The sequence below is a fragment of the Anabrus simplex genome, chromosome 1, assembly GCF_040414725.1.
Source record: "Anabrus simplex isolate iqAnaSimp1 chromosome 1, ASM4041472v1, whole genome shotgun sequence".
NCBI lineage: Eukaryota > Metazoa > Arthropoda > Insecta > Orthoptera > Tettigoniidae > Anabrus > Anabrus simplex.
In genome coordinates, this window is record NC_090265.1 from 268,808,536 (window position 1) to 268,830,580 (window position 22,045).

Below are 22,045 nucleotides of genomic sequence, written 5' to 3' on the forward strand. Positions count from 1 at the left end.
ATTTGGAACTCTTTAAGAATAATAAGTTATACTGTCAACTGGCCATTGCGTGCAGGATTTTCAAAATTAAAAGTCATGTCCCTGTGGTTGAGATTCCTTATAAAACTGGAGGTCCCATGGCTGTGATCACAATGTCAGTTGTGTAAAACTAAATGCTTGCTTGCTTACACTCTCAACTGTTATAAAATGATGTTACTGTTAAATACCAGTAATGCTATCATTTATACTCTTAGAATATAGATTATAACAAGTAGGGAATTGGATATTTACTGTACACAATTCTAAACAGAGAGGGAAGTTATGTAAACGTAGAACATATATTCTGTCCCTAGGCATACTATCAAAAATTAAATTGTAAATGCAAATGACTGCTATTTGTATATGCTTTAGCCATATGAAAAAAACATAATGTTGAAAAGCATTAATTAGCATGATCAAGCAATGTATTGACAGTATGCAGCAGCATTTTCCTCAGGGAAAGCTGTATGGCTCTCTTTTGTAAAGTAACAAGTTTACAGTTTCAATAGCAAATGTAGAGACAGTCGATATGAACAATGTGCTTAAGTCAGTTGACCATTTTACACAAATAGAACAAAATTTTGTTGATAAAGTTGGTACATAGCTAAAATATTACCCCAAGTATAACATGAATAGCGACATGAAGTAACCTAAACTTTGTGTTACTTCTTTTGCTATTGAAACGGTTGTACCTGTATCCTTGCAGATACATAAAGGAGGGACTTGTACCTAAGTTATCTCATTTTTATTTCAGCCACGAAAGATTTTGTTGGAGCAACTGTCTCGAATCCTTCCGCCTGATGACACAATCCCAGATTATGTGACTCTGGTGAATGGATGTGACCCACAAGGAGGATTGTTGGCATCTCGCTTACAAGAGCGGCAGCAGAAAGTCATTAGCACAATGGGTGCTGCAGACGTTAGGGCAACTGTTACCTGTCTTGTCAGCAAGATTCAAAAATTGTAAGTTCTGCATGCTATGGAAAATACTCCCACAGTTATTTAAAAATGATCACTATGAAGGATAGTCTTGAAAAGCTATAGTATACCATTGGGCAGTATAAGGCATTATTAGGGAAAGAAATTATAGGTACGATGTTGTAGAAAAAAATTAGGTAAATGTAAGAACTACAGTATTTGGTAAGAAGTACAAATGAATATAGATTATAACAAGTAGGGAAATGGATATTTACTTACACAATTCTAAACAGAGAGTTACAAAATATGACTCAATTTCAATTTTAAACTTTCCACTTTTTATATGCATTTTACCCATTCACTACAGATTAACTATCCTTCTAAGGTTCATAACATGCCACAGATTTACTCAATGGACAACAAAAGATTCACCTGCAGGTTGCCTGAGTCTGAGTTGTTCTTATTATTGGAAAGATGCATTCATTTATGAACAAGGTTAGAAAAGGATTTTCTTATACCATGGAAATGATGATAACCAACGTTGTTTTCATTTGGAAGGATGTTGCAGTTTAATAATAGAATAAAAGAGCAAAACATGTATTTTCATATGAACAATTGCAGTGTGGGTGGGCAATGAATATATCATCATTTCAAATTGCAATTGACAGTTCAATCATTAGTCTGTTGATGGCTCAGCAGTGCAGTTCTCTGCTGCTATTCTACAATTGCATCTTGAATTTAACAATGATGATTGACAATTCTCAAAGGAAACAAAACTTTAAATCTGTACCTGAGAACTAAATCAACGTAAGTCACATTTTATTAATTTTATTAAACTTAGAGCCATATAAATGTAAGTTCACTGTCATTTTATTTTTATGGCAATCAAATAATAATTAATCATTCTAAGTGTAAATTACATTAGTAAATGTGTTCAATGATCAAAATTACACAAAATATGTCGAGAACATTTATTGTCTAAATCACAATACAGCAGAAATGCTCTACAACAATTTTTTTCTCCTCTCTCCTGTAAAATGACTGGAATGTGACATGTTGATTTAGCTCTCAGATACCGAATGTACAGATCTGCCAACAGTGGGGGTTTCAACCCACTACCTCCCGAATGCAAGCTGGCAGCTACGTGACCCAAATATTATTATTAATGTTAAAGAAGAGAGAAACATGTAGAGATCTGTGCCTGAGAGGCAAACCAACATAAGTCACACTTGAGTAATTTTGCAGGAGACAGGAAACACGTTACCTGAAGAGCATTTTTTCTGCATTGACTTAGGCAAGAAATGTTCACCATTGTTCTTGATATATTTTGTGTAATTTTGATCACTGAACACATTCAGTAATATAATTTACACGTAACATGATTAATTATTATTTTATTGCCATAAAAATTAAATGACAGTGGACTTACATTTATATGGCTGTAAGTTTCATCAAATGTGACTCAGGTTGGTTTCGCTCTCAGATACAGAAATGTGTAACTGACATTCATCTATCTGAACAAAAATCAATTTATGCATTTAATAATATTAAAACCTTTCCACAAGAATAATCATGGTGATGAAGGCACAGATACAAGGAAATTATAGGTTCAATTACTTTATTACATCATTGTTCTTTTATCTGCTTTTGAAACTCAGATCACTTCTGCTTGCACATGTCTTTAGTACATAATCCTGCCCTCTCATGTATTATTTCTCTTATTAATTACTACACTACAAACATTGCATAAATAAGCAACTCATAATGTACAACTTGAGTAGAAAAACAACCAATAAAACATATACAACATTGTGGAGCCTGTAAACAAGGAAACAATTACTACACACAAAAGAATCAGGTCCTACATCTCAATCACAGGATCGAAATAAATCTAAACTCCACATATATCACCATAACAGCACTTATGTTGCATGTCAAAAAGAACAATACACCATGTTCACAACACAAACCACCTGAAAATAATGACAAATATACAAGGCAAAACTAAAGTCATAAATGCCACCACAAAATCAAGTGAATCTGCAGATCGCCTCACATTCTCCTTCAGCACCCTGGGTCTCAGTGCTAAATGGATGAGCATATGCACAGATCTATTGTAAATATAATCAAGGAAGAAAAGCAAAATGTAGATTGCTGAAGAACGTGCACCCTAATCCTAACATACCATTGTCCAAATTCCTTCTCAGAAAATTCTCTCGTTATAATGTTTAGAGCCTTATTTTATGCGTATTCAGATTCGTTTTGGAAGATTAGTACCATCCCTTGGCCTACAATATTAGAATAATGGATAGACACCTAGTGTTCACTTATCACCAAGCGAATTGGCTGTGCTGTTAGGGGTGTGCAGCTGTGAGCTTGCATTCAGGAGGAAGTGGGTTCAAACCCCACAGTCAGCAGTTCTGAAGATGGTTTTCTGTTGTTTCCCCTTTTTCACACCAGGAAAATGCTGGGGCTTTTCCTTAATTAAGGCCACAGCTGCTTCCTTCCCACTCCTAGCCCTTTCCTATCCCATTTGCGCCATAAGACCTCTCTGTGTCTGTGCGACGTAAAGCCAATTGTAAAAAAAAAAAAAAAAGAAAGTTCACTTAGCAGAAATCCTTACACCAATTATGATGTCATTTAATATCAGTCAGCTTGCCTGCAAAACAAAAATCTTGTATTGACACATTATAAAAGACATTCACATTTCCATATCGTATTCTCAACGGCATATACCTCATTATGTATTGAAGATCATGTCCTATTTCATAAGATACCCATAAAGACATCTCGTGTTGGTAGACACATCTCTCACTAGTATAGAATTATTATCAATGACATTAGTTACTCTCAGAAACCTGCGCCCTCTATAATCAAGTTACACAGATCTAACAATCTTCTCATTCAAATGCATAGGCTATAAATTGTCATACAGAAGAATCACTCTCCATTCACACAAATTCATAACTATCCTAATCTCATTCCAAGAACTGTCTCATTTCTGAAGACTTGGCCAAGCAGGCGATTATGGATAATTCTGGCTCTCAATATGACATCCTAATCTTCTGAGTTACCTACATTTACCAGCTCTGTTACACAAATGTTAAACTCAAAATTAAGATATGATTGAGAATAAAATTCCCTGCAAGTAATTAAAGTTTAACTTTTGAGGACTTTTCCTAGTGTGCGTGGGCTTTTCACTTATTCCTCCATCAATTTACAACACATAATTTATGACGATCTCAATTCCAAAAGAAAAATGTCAGTCTTTGAAAGATGCTATGTGCATTTATACCTTTCTAAAAGAATGTCAGATGATCCTATGATTATCTCTCAAGTTGCACCTACTTGTATATTATTATTATTATTATTATTATTATTATTATTATTATTATTATTATTATTATTATTATGATTATTATTATTATTATCAATTAAAGAGAACAAATCTGTCCAAGCAATGTACAAAACCTAAGAGAATTAGAAAAAGGACAGAATCCGTACTCATCATTTGTTTACTAGGTGCTCCACAATGATGTTGGTTGTCACACATCCTGGTCGTCCTGGATGGTTATGGACTCCAGTCTGTCCTCCAGACTTTTTGGGAAGCCATCCTATGTTCAGCGCAACATATTCACATCAATATATGGCCCGTTATAAGAATATTCCATTATTTCCATCGTCTGCTGGATCACCTGAAACTTAGAAACACACGTAAACCACAAGCCAAAGTAATTAAAACCCACACACATAATCACGAGTTCACACTCTACTTGCTTTAATAATAATAATAATAATAATAATAATAATAATAATAATAATAATAATAATAATAATAATAATAATAATAATAATTCACACTCATATATATCCTTTCAAAAGCATTGTATTATTCCAAATTAGATTTCACCTTGGTCTGTTTTCATGTAACACAATTATCATAGCAACTTGGCCCCGAATTCCAGGCTTCTGTGCCTCTACAATGTATTGTTGAGATGGTGTGGCTTCCCCACACTAACGACTTGATAATCTGCTACACACATCCTTCCTTTATCAAGGTGAATCAAAGACCGGGTATTGGTTCCTGTTGTGAGGTCAACAGTGAAAGCTTTCAACAACAACGGAGAACACTAGTAATAAGCATTTCGCTCTTGAAATAATATGGTTTACAGGTTATTCTGCTCACACTGACACTCTGTTGAATTTATCGGCTCCTTCACATTAAAATATACTATAATAAATGTTGTCAAACACATTTTTGTAACATATTACGTTCAAAATTTTAAATAAAACCCAAATCGACGTAACAATCTCCGGCCATTAGAAACAGTGTGCCGAGATACTAACGAAATCATCTCTGTATTATATTATCATAACCTCTCTTCTCACAGAGTCTCAGACAATTTAGAGTCTAATTGACTCTGGGCTTAAGGAATTGTATGTCTAAGAAATATTGAAATGCTCAAATTTGACGTCAGACCGGAAGATTACCTGCTGCACTTCCATGGATATTACCCAAAACTATAATACATCGTCCGTGACATCACCTGGCCATCAGACTGTGCTACCTTGAATTTCACAATTGCAAATATATCTGGCCACGACCAGTACTGCAAGATCGTAGTGTTATATATTTAGCATATTGTGTTACGCCTCTAAAAACTGCTCTGTGATGACGTTGTTGGAGAAATAGTGACCTACAGCACAAATCATTAAGAACAATATTGAACCTCAAATGTCAGAATGTTACCAGCCATAGTTCTTAGCTGAAATATTTCACCGAGCGATTTTCACAGGCATAATAACTGTATATTCTCCAAAATACCTTAAAAATACATGATGACAAAATAACATTTAGGGTGGAGAGAAGGTCTGAAAGGAAAGGAATATGCAAGGTAGAAAATAAGAGGGACAGTTAGTATTAACCCTCAAGAGGGCAAATGACATTTTGTCACTCGAGGAGGCATGCACGGTCTTTCTGCCTGGGAAAGGGTAAAGTTAAAACTATGGATGTAATTTTATCAACATGTTAATTTATAGTTACATATGAAAGGAAGTATTGTTTGGAATTAAAGAAATGTGCTTTATAACACTGTCATCATCATCATCATCATCATCATTTCCCTTTATCCAGCTGTAGCCGGGTAGGGGCAAATATGGTTCCTCTCCACTTTCTTCGGTCTTTCCACCACTCCTCCTCCAACACTGTGTCCCAGTCCAGGTTTCTTTCTATAATGCTGCGTTGGATGGTATCCTTCCATCTCAATCGTGGTCGTCCACGGCCTCTCCTTCCTTGGATTTGCATTTCCATCACCTTTTTTGGCATTCTTTCGTCGCTCATTCGCTTTATGTGCCCAAACCATCTTAGTCGGCTCTTCTCTATTCTATCATTCATTTTTTCCACTCCAATTTCTTCCCGGATTTTCTCGTTCCTTATTTTGTCTCGTCTACTCTTCTGTATCATACTCCTCAAGAATTTCATTTCGGCTGCCTGTATTCGACTCTCATCCTTCTTTGTCATTGTCCAAGTTTCTGCTCCGTAAGTTGTTATGGGTACGTAATACATCTTGTACATAGTATCCTTTGCTTCCATTGGCACATCTTTGTCCCATAACATATTTCTTACACTATGATAGAAACAACTTCCAGCTTGAATCCTTTTACTAATCTCAGCATCCAGTCGAGCATTCTCCATTAATTCACTCCCCAGGTATTTAAACGTTTCCACTACTTCCAGGGGCTTGTCTGCAAGTCTAATCTGACCTTTCCCTTCTTTCTCCCCTCTCGTCATAACAAGAGTTTTACTCTTTTCTACACTTATTTTCAATCCACATTCTTCAATCTTCCCATTCACCACATTCAACTGTTCTTGAACCTTCCTGTCGTCTTCTCCCCAAATCACAATATCATCTGCAAATAACATCATGTTCATTTCTCTTCCTCTATATGCTGCTTTTGCTGTTCTCATGATGTCATCCATTACTATTGTAAACAGGATTGGTGATAGAACACTTCCCTGTCTCAGCCCACTAGTTATTTTGAACCAACTTGTCCTGCCAACTTGTGTTTGCACGCAACTACAACATTCCTTATACAATGCCATGATCATTTTTATTAATCCCTGTCCAATTCCTTTTTGCACCAGACTGTCCCAAACTTTCGTCCTAGGGACACTGTCATATGCCTTTTCAATATCAATGAATGTCATCACCATATCATTCCCGTACTCCCAATGCTTTTCCATTAGTTGTCTCATAATGAAAATGGGCTCTATTGTTGATCTTCCACTTCTGAAACCAAACTGATTTTCCTGTATCTGCTTCTCAACCCTCAACCTTATTCTACTTTCCAGTATTCTTTCCATTATCTTAGCAACATGGGATATTAGAGTAATTCCCCTGTAGTTCTTCAAAACTTTCTTATCACCTTTCTTGAAAATTGGGATGATTATTCCTTTTTGCCAATCGTCAGGGACCTCCTTATTCTCCCAGACATTCCTGAGAACCCGATATGTCCACTGCAGGCCTACAGCTCCAGCTGCCTTTATCATCTCCACTGAAATTTCATCTATTCCAGCAGCTTTTCCATTCTTCATCTTTCTTACTGCCATTTCAATTTCATTCATTGTAATTTCTTTATCCATTTCTTCGTCAACTAATTGTCTTTCCTGGTCGTCCATTGAATGACTGTCATCCGTTCTTATGTTCAGCAGCTTCTGAAAATACTCTCTCCATCTATTTCTTATTTCTTCCGGCTTTGTTAAAATTATGCCACCTTCATCCTTCACAAATCTGGTGTTTACTTGATCTCTCTTTTTGTTTCTTAAGATACCATACAGTAATTTCTTGCTGCCCTGCGTATCATCTCTCAATTTCTGTGTGAATAAGGCCCAGCTTTTCCTCTTTTCTTCCTCCACTACTTTCTTGGCCAAATTCTTTGCCTCCACGTATTTTCTTCTACTTTCTTCAGTCTTAGATGTTTTCCATGCCTTCCATGCCATTTTCTTTTCCTTCACTTTAATCTTTACCCTATCATTCCACCAGTGTGTTTCTTTGTCTTTCACATTTCCTGATGTTCTACCACACACCTTTTCTGCACATCCAACTAGTGCTTCCTTAAATCTTTTCCATTCCTCTTCAACATTCCCCACCTCTGTCCTGGGTACCAAGGGTATTATTTCCCTTTGAAATTCTTCTTGTACGCTTTTCTCCTTCAACTTCCATACTTTAATTCTTTTCTCTCTTCTTAATTGGGGTTTTTCAATCTTTCCAACTTTCAATTTTCCTATCACAACTCTATGATCTCCACCAAAGGCTTCTTCAGGCATGGCTGTTACATCTACAAGGTTCTTCCGGTGTTCTTTCTCTACGATTATATAATCAATCATGGTCTTTGTTCGTCTGTCTCCCCAGCCATACCTTGTAATCTTCTGACTGTTCTTCTTCCTAAACCAGGTGTTTCCAACAATCATTTGATTCCTCATGCAAAAATCCACCAACAACTCGCCTTCTGGATTTACATTTCCATATCCAAAGGGCCCTACAACATCTTCCTTTCCTTGTCTTTCCACTCCAACTTGTGCATTTAGATCTCCCATCAATAGTACTTCCTTATCTTCTATCTGTCTCTCCACTTCCTCTAAGAAGTCCTCTAGATGTTCATCTATGCAACCCGTTTGTGGGGCATACAACTGAAATAGATCTTTCACGCCATTTTCAAACTGGAGTCTCATCATCATCATCCTATCGCTGACGTACTTTGTATATTCCAGATATTCTTGGATTTCTCTTCTAAGTATGATGGCCACTCCATTTTTTGCTTCAGGTCCTCCGCTGTAATACAGCCTGTATCCTTCTCTCAGAGGGATCTCCCCTGTACCTCTCTTCTTGGTCTCGCACAGTCCAAGTATGGCTATATCTTTTTCTATCATGAAGTCCACCAGTTCTTCTGTCTTTCCCGTCAGTGTCAGTACGTTAATTGTTGCAATTTTGATGTAGTTTGGTGCTGGTTGCCCATTTTTCACAGTTCCCCCAGCACCTGAAGAGCTGCGCGTCGCTTTTAGCAGGGGACGCCCTAACCTTTTCCGAGGCACCATATTTGCTTTGTCCATATAGGCTATTGTTACGATGGGCTCGCCACACCCAAAGGCATTTTATACCTACTGCCAGGTTCAAAATTAGGCCGCCCCTAACATGGAGACAGACGCCTTTCGTAGCCGCTCCTCTGGAGTACAGACGCTACGGGTATGCCCCTTCCGCCATCTCCGCCGTACCGAAGTCCACCTTCTCCGCCGTAGATGCCGTTGAGGTCTTCACTCGTAACCCTGAGCTGGGACCCATACCAGATGTTACACACCGGGTCAGTGTGCTCTGGGACTCACATAGGCAGGGGCGCCACTCCCTGGGTAGGGCTGCCTCCGAAGAGGGTCCCTACCTGCTACCTCCTGTAATATATTTTATTACAGTGTCATGCTCTACAGTGATATCACAAAGAAACATGGTAGTAACATAATCATCATCATCATCATCATCATCATCATCACTGTCCCACTCCAGTCGCCCGGGTGTGGTTAACAAGCCTCCTCCACTCCTTTTCTGTCCTTTCACTTTTCCTGCTCCATTACTTTCGCCACATCCAATCCAGCTTCTCTAATGTCCTTCCATATCTGATCCATCCACCTTCTTCTCGGTCTTCCATCTGTCTCTTTCCCTTAACTTCTCTTTACAATTCCCTTCTTGCTACCCATTCCTTTCCCATTCTTTTTACATGTCCGAACCATCTCAGTCTTGCTTTCTGTATCTTACGTGTACTAACGGTTCTATATTTAGCTCTTCTCTGATTTTACTATTTTGAATTCTATCTCTTCTTGTCTTTTTAACCAATGTTCTCAAAAATTTCATTTCTACTGATTGGATCTTACTATCTTGTCTCTTATTAGTTACCAGTGTTTCTAGTCCGTATGTTACAATTGGTATGAAATACTGTTAATTTCGTTCTCTTGGGTACTTTGTCATCCCATAAAAGCTCTCTGACTTGATGATAAAATGTTGTACCTTTACTTAGTCTGTTATTATTTTCAGGGTTGATTTCATTTCTTCCATTAATAATACTATCCAGATATGTAAACTGTTCTACATTCTCTAACCATTCTCCGTCTATGTTCACTTGGCTTCTTTTTTCTCTTTTCCACAGTGTATGATTACAGTTTTTCTTTTTACTAATTACCATTCCAAAATCCTTCAGATTTTCATTCCAAATGTCCGGTCTCCTTTGTACTTCCTTTTCTCCCTTTTCCCAAATCACCACATCGTCTGCAAATACCAAAGCATTCAATTCATCACTGCTGATACTCTGTTTTACATGTTTTATGATTTCATCCATCAATGTAATAATCAATAATGGCGACAGTGCACTACCTTGCTTGAGACTTTTTTTGTATAAAATGTTTGAGTCACTTGTACACTGCTTTTACTCTCATTATACAACATTTTAATCTTGTTAATTAATGATTTTGATACATTCTTTTTCAGTAGGCATTCCCATACATGTTTTCTCTTAACTGTATCATTAGATTTTTCCAAATCCAAAAATACAAAGATAATTTCCTTTTTCCTTTCCAGATGTTTGTTCATTATCATTCACACTGTAATACATGGTAGAAAATAAACACATGCCCTCAATGTATTTCTCAGTTCAAGCTGAAAACACAATGAAACAGTACTCAACATAAATATTGAACAGAAATTTAGTTATTAGAATAAAAGAAGAAGAATACAAAAGAATAAAAGCTTACTCAAACTTTGTTCCGCGTGAGAACTTCAAAATGTACGGTAATAATGAAAAGTACAGTAATGTTTATGATAACACAACACAAACTAACTGTCAATATAAAACCACATTTATAAAAGAGAAAAGTAATTTTAAACATCTTGAAATGGCTTCTGAAAGTGTTTGCGCTCGAACTTGCGCTCTTTCAGTTACTCAGCATCAGAATCTATTTCCCCTTCAGAGTTAGCACAACTAACACACCTGAACATGGTATGTTCTTTACAAAATTAATATGAACAAAAGCTGCACTTTGTTTTTGACTTGCAGTTTTTCTTTCATTTACAAATATAACATCTTCCATGCACATCTGTGTCGCTGGGAGGAAGGGTGATTACTTTCAGCGTTCCAGTCACTTCCCGCAGCTGACGTTTTAGGGACTAGGGTAACCTTTCATTCTGAAGATGTGGTTTCAAGTAATCTTCACACATGTCTTTGCTAAGACACTTGAGAAAGTCCATTTCAACTCCTACCAATGGCTTTTCTGAGCCACAGACATATGTTCTCTGTTAGCCCTGAAAAATACAGATAGTGGCCATCGATTGCATGTCCTAGCCGCTAAATAGCGGGCTTTGCACTGATCAACCGTGTCTACTCTGCCTTTAGTGAAGATACAAAATGTGATGCAAGTGTTTTGGGCTTGTTTTTTCCTTTCAGTTGAGCATCTATTTCATCACTGTGGGGTAAGGTACACAGCAGCAAAACTACTTTATTTTTCTTTGTACAGTACGAGACCAAAGTTTTCTCCTCACTGAACCCAAAAATGCTGGGATTAACTTCTCATCTTTTAGTCTGCAAGAAAATCGGAGGGATTTTCTTATTTTTGTGGAGTGTTCCAATGATAGTCAGTCTATGATTCTTCAGGAGATTAGAGACGAGAGGTACAGATGTGTAGTAGTTGTCAGTAGTTACATTCCTACCGGAACCACTAATAGGCTGAATCAATCTCTCTACAACACTGTTTGCAGAATGGTATTGCCCAGGAGGTTGTTTTTCTACATAAATCTCCAATTTGGTAGTGTAGAAAATTTTTGCACAACACAGAGCATAAATGTTTAGTCCATACTTAGCCGGCTTATCTTTTATGTGCTGCTGAAAGCTACACTGACCCTTGAAATGCTCTAACATTTCATCTCTCGTGACATACTCACTCGGAGCATAGGCACCAATACAGTTTTCCACAAATGCTTCGAAAATAGCTCTTATAGGGGCAGATTTGTCAAGTTTCATTTTGATCCGCTCGAGAATTTGCGTCATCAAATCTCCGAGCTCTGACTAGGAACTTGAAATGTTTTATATTCATGCACATAAGGAAATATTCCAAGATCTTTCAAGTTGATGTGACTTGCCTTCAGAAATCCTGCCATATACAAAAGACCAATAACAGTTTTTTTCTGTTTTATTCATGTTTAATGCATAATGATCATGGGAGTAATTGGACTGAACTCTATTGTTTCTTTGATTAGTAAAGCCTACAATCTAGTATATCCTCTATAACAAATAAGTTCCCAGCTTCTAGAGGATTAATTGCTCTAGCAGCCACTTGCTTTACAATAGGCATTAGGCTCATCAAGTCATAACGACTGGTTTGTCGTGTTTGAGGACCACCCTGTATTTTCCAAAAGTTTGACCATCCTTACCAGTGTAAACAGGAGGTGGTAAATCACTGGATCTGGTAGACACATCTTCATAGCCATCTGATTGTTCGGAATCAGACTTACGGTCGTCCTTTTCCAAAATATCATCACCTTCTTCTTCATCCGAAGCTAAACCAAAATTGAATTCTACATCAGGCTCATCACTGTCCTCATAAAATCAACTGGTTCTTTATAGTCCCTGCTTCCCTCTAATCAGTGTCCATAATAGATTGAGCCTCACTAATGTTCCGGGTTCGTGTCCATGTTCCTCCGAATGTGACGGAAGCAAATCTTTTTCTACACTGCTGAGAAGTTTTGAATTCTTTCATATTCCCTCTGTCAGTCCATGGCCAGGAAGACACAATAAATAATCACTTAAAACTACTTCAATGTAAAATAAACTGTCACTAAAAATCACTTATTGGACCGTGCGTGCCCTCTTGAAGGTTAAACAAAGCATCGGATTGGTTCAGGTGAATCAATGGGCTAAATGGTAGCCCTAAGGACAAACTCTCTTCAATTATAGAGAATAAGTTACTACACGTTATACCCAAAGATTTTTTTAATAAAACTAACTCCATCTTTCTATGGAGACTCTTAGTTTTGTCTCAAATTAAAATCTTGGTTATTTGACATTGAATTAATGTTGGTTAATTTGTAAGTTTAGAAAACAAATACCAGATAAGAGTAATTGGTATCACTGCATCAAAAGTACTTTTTTAATGTTTGGTTAGAATTATATATACTGTAGATAAGCATAAGTACAAATAATCAACTGGAATAGATTAATACTTTCACAAGTTACAGGATACTATCATATCAGCCTACTATCCTGCACATTTATTTGATGCAGCCATTTTGAGACATGCTGTTTCTACACAATAATCCTTGATGTTACAATGCATCTTCTAAAAATTAACAAAATGTAGAAAATTGTTTACAATACAGTACCAATAACAATAACTATTAACAGTTAATATCAAGCATCTTGCAACTGGACAAGGAATGTAGGTATCCATTCACTACTCAGTTCCTAATGGACTGCTTTCTCTTCCATGCATTTAAATGATGTTGATATCCTTACATGTAGGTCATTATATGGCAACATACTTCTTAATATTTCTCAGATATCATCGCCTAGTCTAATGTGTTGGTGGGTTGTAATAGAGGCAATAAGGGGTCAAATGATTTGGAAAATTATAGTACCGAGCTCGATAGCTGTAGTTGCTTAAGTGCGACCAGTATTCAGTTTTCAGGAGATCGTAGGTTCAAACCCCGCTGTTTCTGTGTTTTCCCATTTTCACGCCATGTAAATGATGGAGCTGTACCTTAATTAAGGCCATGGCCGCTTCCTTCCCACTCCTAGGCCCTTTCCTATCCCTTCATTGCCTTAAGACGTATCACTGTTGGTGCAACTTAAAGCAACTTGGAAATTATAGCCTAAAATTGCTGTAGGTCAGTGGATCAACTGTTGTTTCTCATTTACTTTCCTAGATACCGTTACTAATATATGCCAGCCCACTCCTTACTCTTCAGTTCTTGGGTTGGTCGGTCGGTTGGATTTTTAATACTGGTGTATTCTTTTTGCTGATGTTGTGTATTGCATATAATGGACTCCATAGTAAATTCTGTATTGACGTGACTAATCACTTTATAAGAGATGTTGTATAGGTAGGAGTTACTTTATCCTGACCCACTGCTGTGATTAGATTAAATATATCAAATTAAGAACTAATGAAGTTTATATAATGAGTGATGTATTCATTTTTGGTTGTTTGTTTGCAAACTAACATAAAATTGAATTGAATTTGTTTTTTTGTCCAGCTGCAACACCAATGCAAAACCACCACCTGCCATTAAAGTGTTACTGGCTGGTTCAGACAGCTTTGTGAATTCTGTATTGCGGCATTACGTCGAGCAGTTGTCTATCAAACCTCCTGATTGGCAAAGCTACATCAAGTTCCTTATTGTTCCACTCGGTAAGTTTTTGCTTTGGGATATTATTCTTACACATGAAAGTGGAGAGGGGAGAAATTAGCTATAGAAAGAAAGGTGAAAGTGAGTGAATAAGATGGAGTCACTGAGGGAATGAGAAAGCTTCCTCCCTCAAAGCAACCCTTTATAGCCTTAAGAAGACGCCGAGCTCGAGGTAATTTCCTGTCTAACAGAGTGTTCACCTTTGTGATGGCCTACCAGAAGATGTCAACGGTCCCTTCTGCAAATACACACTTCTCTCAGTCGAGCACAAGTAAATAATATTATCGACTCCTGTCATTTGATAATTCTGTTCTTAATTATGTGTGGAGTCAGATCTGTGGAATTTGGCTTAGTGGCAGATATATTGATTTAATTTCAGATGATTCCAGCCCTGGGGAAGAGAGGTTTGTCAACCTGTGACAATTGCTCTGTAGATCCCCCCGTTCAAATCTCACCCCCTCCAGGTTGCAGCGATTGGGCTTGGTAATATATTAGGAGTCTACATGAATGAAATCACGGCTTGCGGTTCAATTCCAACGCGAGGAATTTGTTCCTTTCGGACCAGTACAGGGTTCTCATGGCCTATGGAACGGCCATCCAGGGTTCCTGCCTTCACTCCCTGCGACTCTATGATGTGCTAAATAAACTTATGCCGTAGTGTTCTAATAAATAAATTGAGGCATATTACAATATGGCTCAATACATCATTAGTCATACGCTGAAAACATAGTGGGGCGGGGAGCAAAGCAGCGAGCAGAGCATCAAGCAAAACATTTTATTATCAACATGCCGATGAAAGAGGTTGGTATTCGTAGTGGAGTGGAGAGCAAAGCAGCGAGTAGTCAGGTAGTGAATGATGGACAAGTTTTTGTTACTGGAAAATTGTGCATTAAAAATCTGGTATTTGCTGCAAAATGCAGATACAAAAAAGACTACTTAAAAGGTGAACAAACTTTACTCTCCAACATTCGTATGTATATCTGTCAGTGACTAAAGAACCTTGTATTCTCGGAATGAATGGAAGGGATGTAGCATTGTTGATGGCCATTGCTTGAAAAATGAGATATGGGAGCTAGATTTTGGTCAGGACTCTTTTGTTATAATGTTGATTATAGCTATACTATTGTATTAAGATACCTTAAATTCATGGAACATGGTCTGCAGTATAACGGTTAACACTATTAGCTACCATCCTTGGGGGCTTGGGTTCACTTCCCAAAAAGCCAGAAATTGACAATAGGTATGTGATTAACCCCTTCAGTGGCAGGTTTTGGCAGACCTCCTTTGCCAGAAAAGTGAGGTTTTATTGGAGGAAATTATTTATTTTTTAGGAAGCAAGGAATGAGTAACAATTATTAAGGGAACACGTTCATATATTATTCAAGTTTAATAAAATCTTACTTTACACTCTATATACATTTTTTTACAGTAGGCCTGTAATAAGGTTTCATAAAATATTGGTGTATTGAGAATACTGTCCTGTGAGCAATACATTTTTATTTCAGACTTTTGTCTTATTCCCATCAACAACACTAATGCAATGAATTTCCAAATTTTGTAAGAGTTTTTTTTTTCAAAACTGTGCCCGTGCATGCAGAGATCTATTTACAAGTTTTTCATACACTTTCAGCATAGGGCCAATGAGTTTTTTTTTCGGTCACTGTCAAATTTACAACTTTATCCGTTATACGTTATAACCAGTTCAAAACAGTCAGTCGCACTCACCTCTCGTAATAATCCAACCCTCACACCAGGATTTCCCGTAAATGGAATTATATTAGGTCACACGCTATCCCCAGGCTTACACTTTTTCCACACGAATGTATATTCAACGTCTACCATCACCTTAGCTTCTGACGTAATATCTTCTTCACTTTCTCTGGAATTACTAAAAAGGTCATCATCTGAAAAATCAATAGAATCATTATGAGTGCTATCAGAAATACTGATGTCACTTAGAGATTCATCTTTGATAGTTCCTTATTTTGTCTTCAGACAAACTTCTCTACCACTTCACACTCGCCATTTCTGTTTACCTCATCAGCTAGCCAGAGATTGTATATGTAAAGTAGAGAAGATAAGGCATATTTTAGGCCAGAAGCTTCATTAATACAGCTGGAAATCCTCCTGCCATCTATTGAGAATGCTGGAAAATATTTTCCAAAGAGATTACAGTACCCGAGAAATTATTGGGTGATAGCGAAATGAACACGGGAGCTAAACGAGAATTTCTCGGGCGGTGACATTATGGGCAGGCGTGCGCCACCCGAAAATTTCTCGGGCGTGCCACTGAAGAGGTTAAAATGCTACATGCAGCTCATCTCTATTGATAGTGTACCTGAAAAGAGCTCCACCACCTGGAGACAATGACATGAATGTTCTTAACTGCAGTAATAACACCGTTAGATGTATTGCTCTATTAAGTTTAAAAACCTTGTTTGCCAATAAATAATGAAAATACACACATTTTAGTAAGCCGGGCTGAGTGGCTCAGACGGTTGAGGCGCTGGCGTTCTGAACCCATCTTGGCAGGTTCCTAGCTTAGTCTGGTGGTGGGCCGATGACCTTCGATGTTAGGCCCCTTAAAACAACAAGCAAGCAAGCAAGCAGCAAGTCTGGTGGTATTTGAAGGTGCTCAAATATGTCAGCTTTCTGTCAGTAGATTTACTGGCACGTGAAAGATCTACTATGAGACCAAATTCTGGCATCTTGGCATCTCTGAAAATCGTAAAAGTAATTAGTAGGATGTAAAGCCAATAACATTATTATTACATTTTAATAAATAAGCACAATTAAAATTGCTTGTCCAGCATGTGTATGTAAGTGATTTCAATGCCTGTCATTTAAAGGTTGTTAATGGTAATAATAATAATAATAATAACAACAACAATAAGTGTTGTTGTAATTGCTGCTGTATAGCATAATTAATTTATATTCTACATAAAGTATGTCACAGAATTACATGAGATGCAAGTGATGGGAAATAACTCCCCCTTTTTAAATTTATAATTACCAGTTATTGCCGCACGATTTGAAGCATTACGGATTTTTAACTCACGGAGAAGAACAAGTACTTAATGCTTATTATATTGGAATTAGACGGGTTTGCCCTTTACTATTGTATTAAGATACCTTAAATTCATGGTACATGCAAAATCTGCAGCAATTTCATCCCTAAGCTTATCTAAAACAAAGCGATTGTGGTGTTGTGCATCCTTCTGGTTCCAGCCAGACAGGAGGACGGACTGCAAAACAGTTAAAAGAACTGTATTTCGTTATGAAAAGGAAAGCAAGAAAGCACAATAACGAAGACAGGGTAAGTACTGATACATCATCTTACTGGTGACGTGAGGTCTCTGAGACTTGTGACAAAAAAAGAGTTCAATGAGAAACATTCGGCATGTTATACAAGTACTACTATTATTTTATCGGATTCAGCATGTAATAATCTCTCATAATATGAATATATGTAGTACCTAATAATGCAAAAATTACATATATATTCCCTTCTTTGTTACTCACAGTACGTAGACATCCTCGTAAATTTCACCTTGATTGTTGTCGTCACTAAAAATGTTCTTCAAATTACCAAACAGATCACTTTTCACTGATCCAAAACAAAAGGAGCGTAAACAAATATAATCCTATAAATGAAAATGTGTAGCACACTTTGGAACCTATCATTCCTGCACTGATGATGTGACACTCATTCGTCCTTGATGTAACTGGTGCAAAAATTTTTAGTACACTGCAAACAAACTGGCAACTCGCACTTTTCTTTTATATGTAATTTTACTCGATAAGCTCCCAAACCCTTCAAGAAATCCACTTTATCCGGTCTTTCAGGCTGCAACTTGAACAACACGAAAGCCTTACAAACTGCAATCAACAATAGCCGAAAGAAATCAGCCTTATCACTACATTGTTCCCCTAACTGAGGATTTGTAATCTTAATAACTGCAATGGACCAGCCATTTGATATGTTTTACTTCTGCGGGCCACGCAACATGCATTGACAAAAATACTCTCCTAACTGGTGACGTGAGCTCTGGATGTCCACTTCAGAATTTTAATCGTAGTGAGCTAACCCTGACCTTGGGTATGAAGTGTGTTGACACCGATAAGAAGGTAACATAAACTACAGCTCCCTGCAAGATTTATAATTAAAGAAGTCCAGATGTTTTATATTTCGTGGGAGTATATGAGACCTCACATCACCTTTAAATGATATAATAAAATTAAAAGAGCAACGAAAAATCTGTATTTATTATTCAGCAGGCTTATATTAAGTGCATACCAGTAATTAAGATGTTGATTATTTAGTATAAATGTAAATATTAATGGTGAACGTTCTTTAATTTCAGATTGGGTGTTTACTAACTGGTGGTGGGACTCATGAAACAAAGGCTGATGAAATAGATCTAAAGATTATAGGTGCACTGAAAGATCAATTTGAACCGGATGAAAATCCATTTGATTCCAGTTCTATTTTGTTTAATGATTCAGTTCCCGTATTTGAAGATATGTCTACAGTAGAGGCGTCATGTACCGAGGAGGTTGTAAGTGAAACAGCTAGGACAGATGACACCATCCAAGTGGAATCAGTGACTGAAGCCAATGATAAGGTGGACGTACATGTAGTGAATGAAATGTTGTCGACTCCAGCACTCCCTAGGCCTAAACCAGCACCTAAAAGAAAATCAGATTATGTCCACAGCATCAGTGAAAGCATTGTAAATAGAAAGAAAGCCAAAACTGATATAGATGAAGAACTTGCGATAATTAAAAAGAAGGAATTTGAAATGAAGGAAGTAAAACATTATAAAAAATGTGAAATATTAGACATTCAAAAGAAGAGTGCTCTTAAGGAGTTGGAAAAACAAGAATATGAATTTAAAATTAAGGAACTTGATTACAAAATAAAATTAAAACAATTTGAAATGATGTAAGAACAATCTAAAACAAATACTATTTTCCTTTTTTGCGTGTCATATTAATCTGAAAATTAGCCTATGTTAATACATTATAATTTGTGATAAACTATAGTCTAATATATCAATTTATATTAGAATATAAATGTTTCATATTTACATTATCTGAAAATGCTTTCCACAATTGCGGCACGAACAGCATTACCCTCATTATCAGGTAGTTTTCTGTGGGTACTGGGTCGTCATAATCTGCATCCATTTCCTTGACCGGCATATCCTCTTTTTCTTCTATCACTAAGTTGTGTAATATAGCAGCTGCCACTATTGCTGTTAAAGTTGTTTGTCGTTTGGTGCGAAATCCCAAAGCCAGGATAGGGAAACGTCTCTTAAGAACTCCAAAGCACCGTTCAGTACAATTTCTTGTTCGTATATGTGCTGAATTGTATCGTTCTTGCGCATTATTTTGAGGGTTTAGAATCGGCGTAAGAATGAATTTCTTCTGCTGGTATGCACTGTCAGCAAGCAAAAAAGAGTTTGGAAATTCTCCTCGAACAAATCTGAGATTCAGTGCAGATGCACTGAAGATTGTGCTGTCATGGGTTGAACCTGGCCAGCGAGCAACAATATCCATGATGCGCAGATTTTTATCGCAGACTACTTGAACGTTATAGGAAAAGTAGGATTTTCTATTTCTATACCGTTCTGCATTTTCACCACCCGGAGACTGAATCTTCACGTGTGTCCCATCAATGCATCCTATTACAGAGGGAAAGCCAGAAATGGCAGGGAAGGTTCTTTTCGTTTCTGCAATTTCCACTGGATTTCTTGGCATGTAAATAAATTTGTCCCGCAAAGCAGCAATTTGAGGGAGCACGTTCTGCAATATGCGACATGTCGTTGATTTATGTAGGTTAATGTCATCACCTAATAAAATTTGGAAAGCTCCTGTTGTTAGAAATCTTAGGGTAATCAGAATTTAATTTAATGAACTTACAGATTGGTTTCGGTGTGTTTCAGGTCTAATATTTTGACCATTTTGATGTTCTAACCTCATCACTGTCTGTTTTCTTAACCTGTACCTCATCTGAAATTCGGTTTCATTAAAGTGATCAAATGGATTTTTCGAAGCCCTGAACACTCGTGGCATTGGTAGAGCACCCAAAACAGGCAAATCTTCTTTGTTTGACAACACAGAATTTGATAATTACGAGGAAGACGAAGATAATAATAATAATTCCATTTTGCTGATATGAACTAGTATCGTAAAACCACCTACAATACTATAAATGCAGGCTATCTACCGTAACGTAGAAAAGAAAAGAAAGCACGTAAACACTACAATGAATGACTGAATATATTATAATCAGATTATTATCACTTACTAATGTTTACGAAACTAATACATGACCTTGTACGAAACAGTAATGAAGTGGCGCTGCACATCGGTATTTGTTGGAATCAGTTCTAACATAGAGGTAACCACAGCTTTAGCTGCAGTTACCAGTCACTGCACAGTTAACTGTGAAGAAGACGGTAACTGTTGTTTCGGAAACTCATTTTGAACATATCATCATCTTAAGTCACTGATAACTACGCATCTACAGGTAACTGTCGTTCCAGAAACCGGCCATAACTGTTACAGTCCTGTTCATGCTGATGAACAACTAAAAAAGTACATGCAAATAAAATTATAGGTACCTCCCCCTTTTCCTCTCCCACTTTCTTCCACAATGCCACAAACCTACTACGCTGGCGTACCAGGGGGAGAGGTGATACTCCCACGTGGCGCGTCCCAGGTGGCAGATTGGGGGGGTCCTAACCGGCTTACCGGCGGACTTGAGGGAAATAAAATACCTCTCGCGGACAAACACACAACCCCCTGTGGGTGGGGGACGCAAACGAAGAATACACCCAAGGTATCCCCTGCCTATCGTAAGAGGCGACTAAAAGGGGCGACCAAGGGATGATTGGATTAGAAGCATGAAACTACTTGTGATTAGTACCACCACGCGGGGAACACCAAGGCTCGCAATTACTTGCGCGTAGTCCACTATGTCAGGTACCAAATAGGTTTGTGATTAGTAGCACGCAGGAGCACTGCACGGTCAGGCTTTTACGGTACCTGTGATTAGTAGCACTTTATGAGCGACACCAGGGTTCTGGTTTGCCTGCGACTAGTACTCACTATATAAGGAACACCACGGGATAGTACGAGTCCCTGTGGTTAGTACACTTATGTGATGAAAATCATAGGTTTGCGTTGCCTGTAAATGGTGCCGCTATGTGTGAAACACCATAGGTCTGTATTACATGTGCGGATTTTATTACCTGTGAGAAGTACCATAATGTGTGGAATACCGCAAGTCTACGATATTTTTGACTGGTACCGCAACATCACAAATACCATAATTCTACTTTCCTAGCGATAAGTACCATTATGACGGGCCGATGACTTGGATTTTGGACCCCTTTAGACTGTAAGCATCATTGATTCAGCATTGTGCTTTAGTAGCAGTCCCTTGGTCAGTAATACTATTGTTTTTACGTCAGTTTATGTGAATGTGAGGCATTGCAGTTTGGATCCACTGATTGTTTTAAATTCATATCCATCCATTCATTATTCATCCTCATCTTTTGAATTCTGGTCAGTGGAGGATTTTGGACTTTTACGTTGTCATTACATTTTGTCTCATTTCGTACCATTAGGGACCGATGACCTAGATGTTAGTCCCCTTTTAA

At 37.5% G+C, this 22,045-nt stretch overlaps 1 protein-coding gene across 1 annotated transcript in view; it reads left to right on the top strand.

Moving 5' to 3' along the window:
- The window catches only part of KrT95D (phosphofurin acidic cluster sorting protein KrT95D), a 368,788-nt gene that overhangs the window by 259,569 nt on the left and 87,174 nt on the right, over positions 1–22,045 (top strand). The window contains exons 11-12 of the mRNA XM_068225917.1: positions 773–981; positions 14,223–14,377. Of these exons, the coding sequence (XP_068082018.1) occupies positions 773–981; positions 14,223–14,377 (364 nt within the window). The remainder of the gene's footprint in view (positions 1–772; positions 982–14,222; positions 14,378–22,045) is intronic.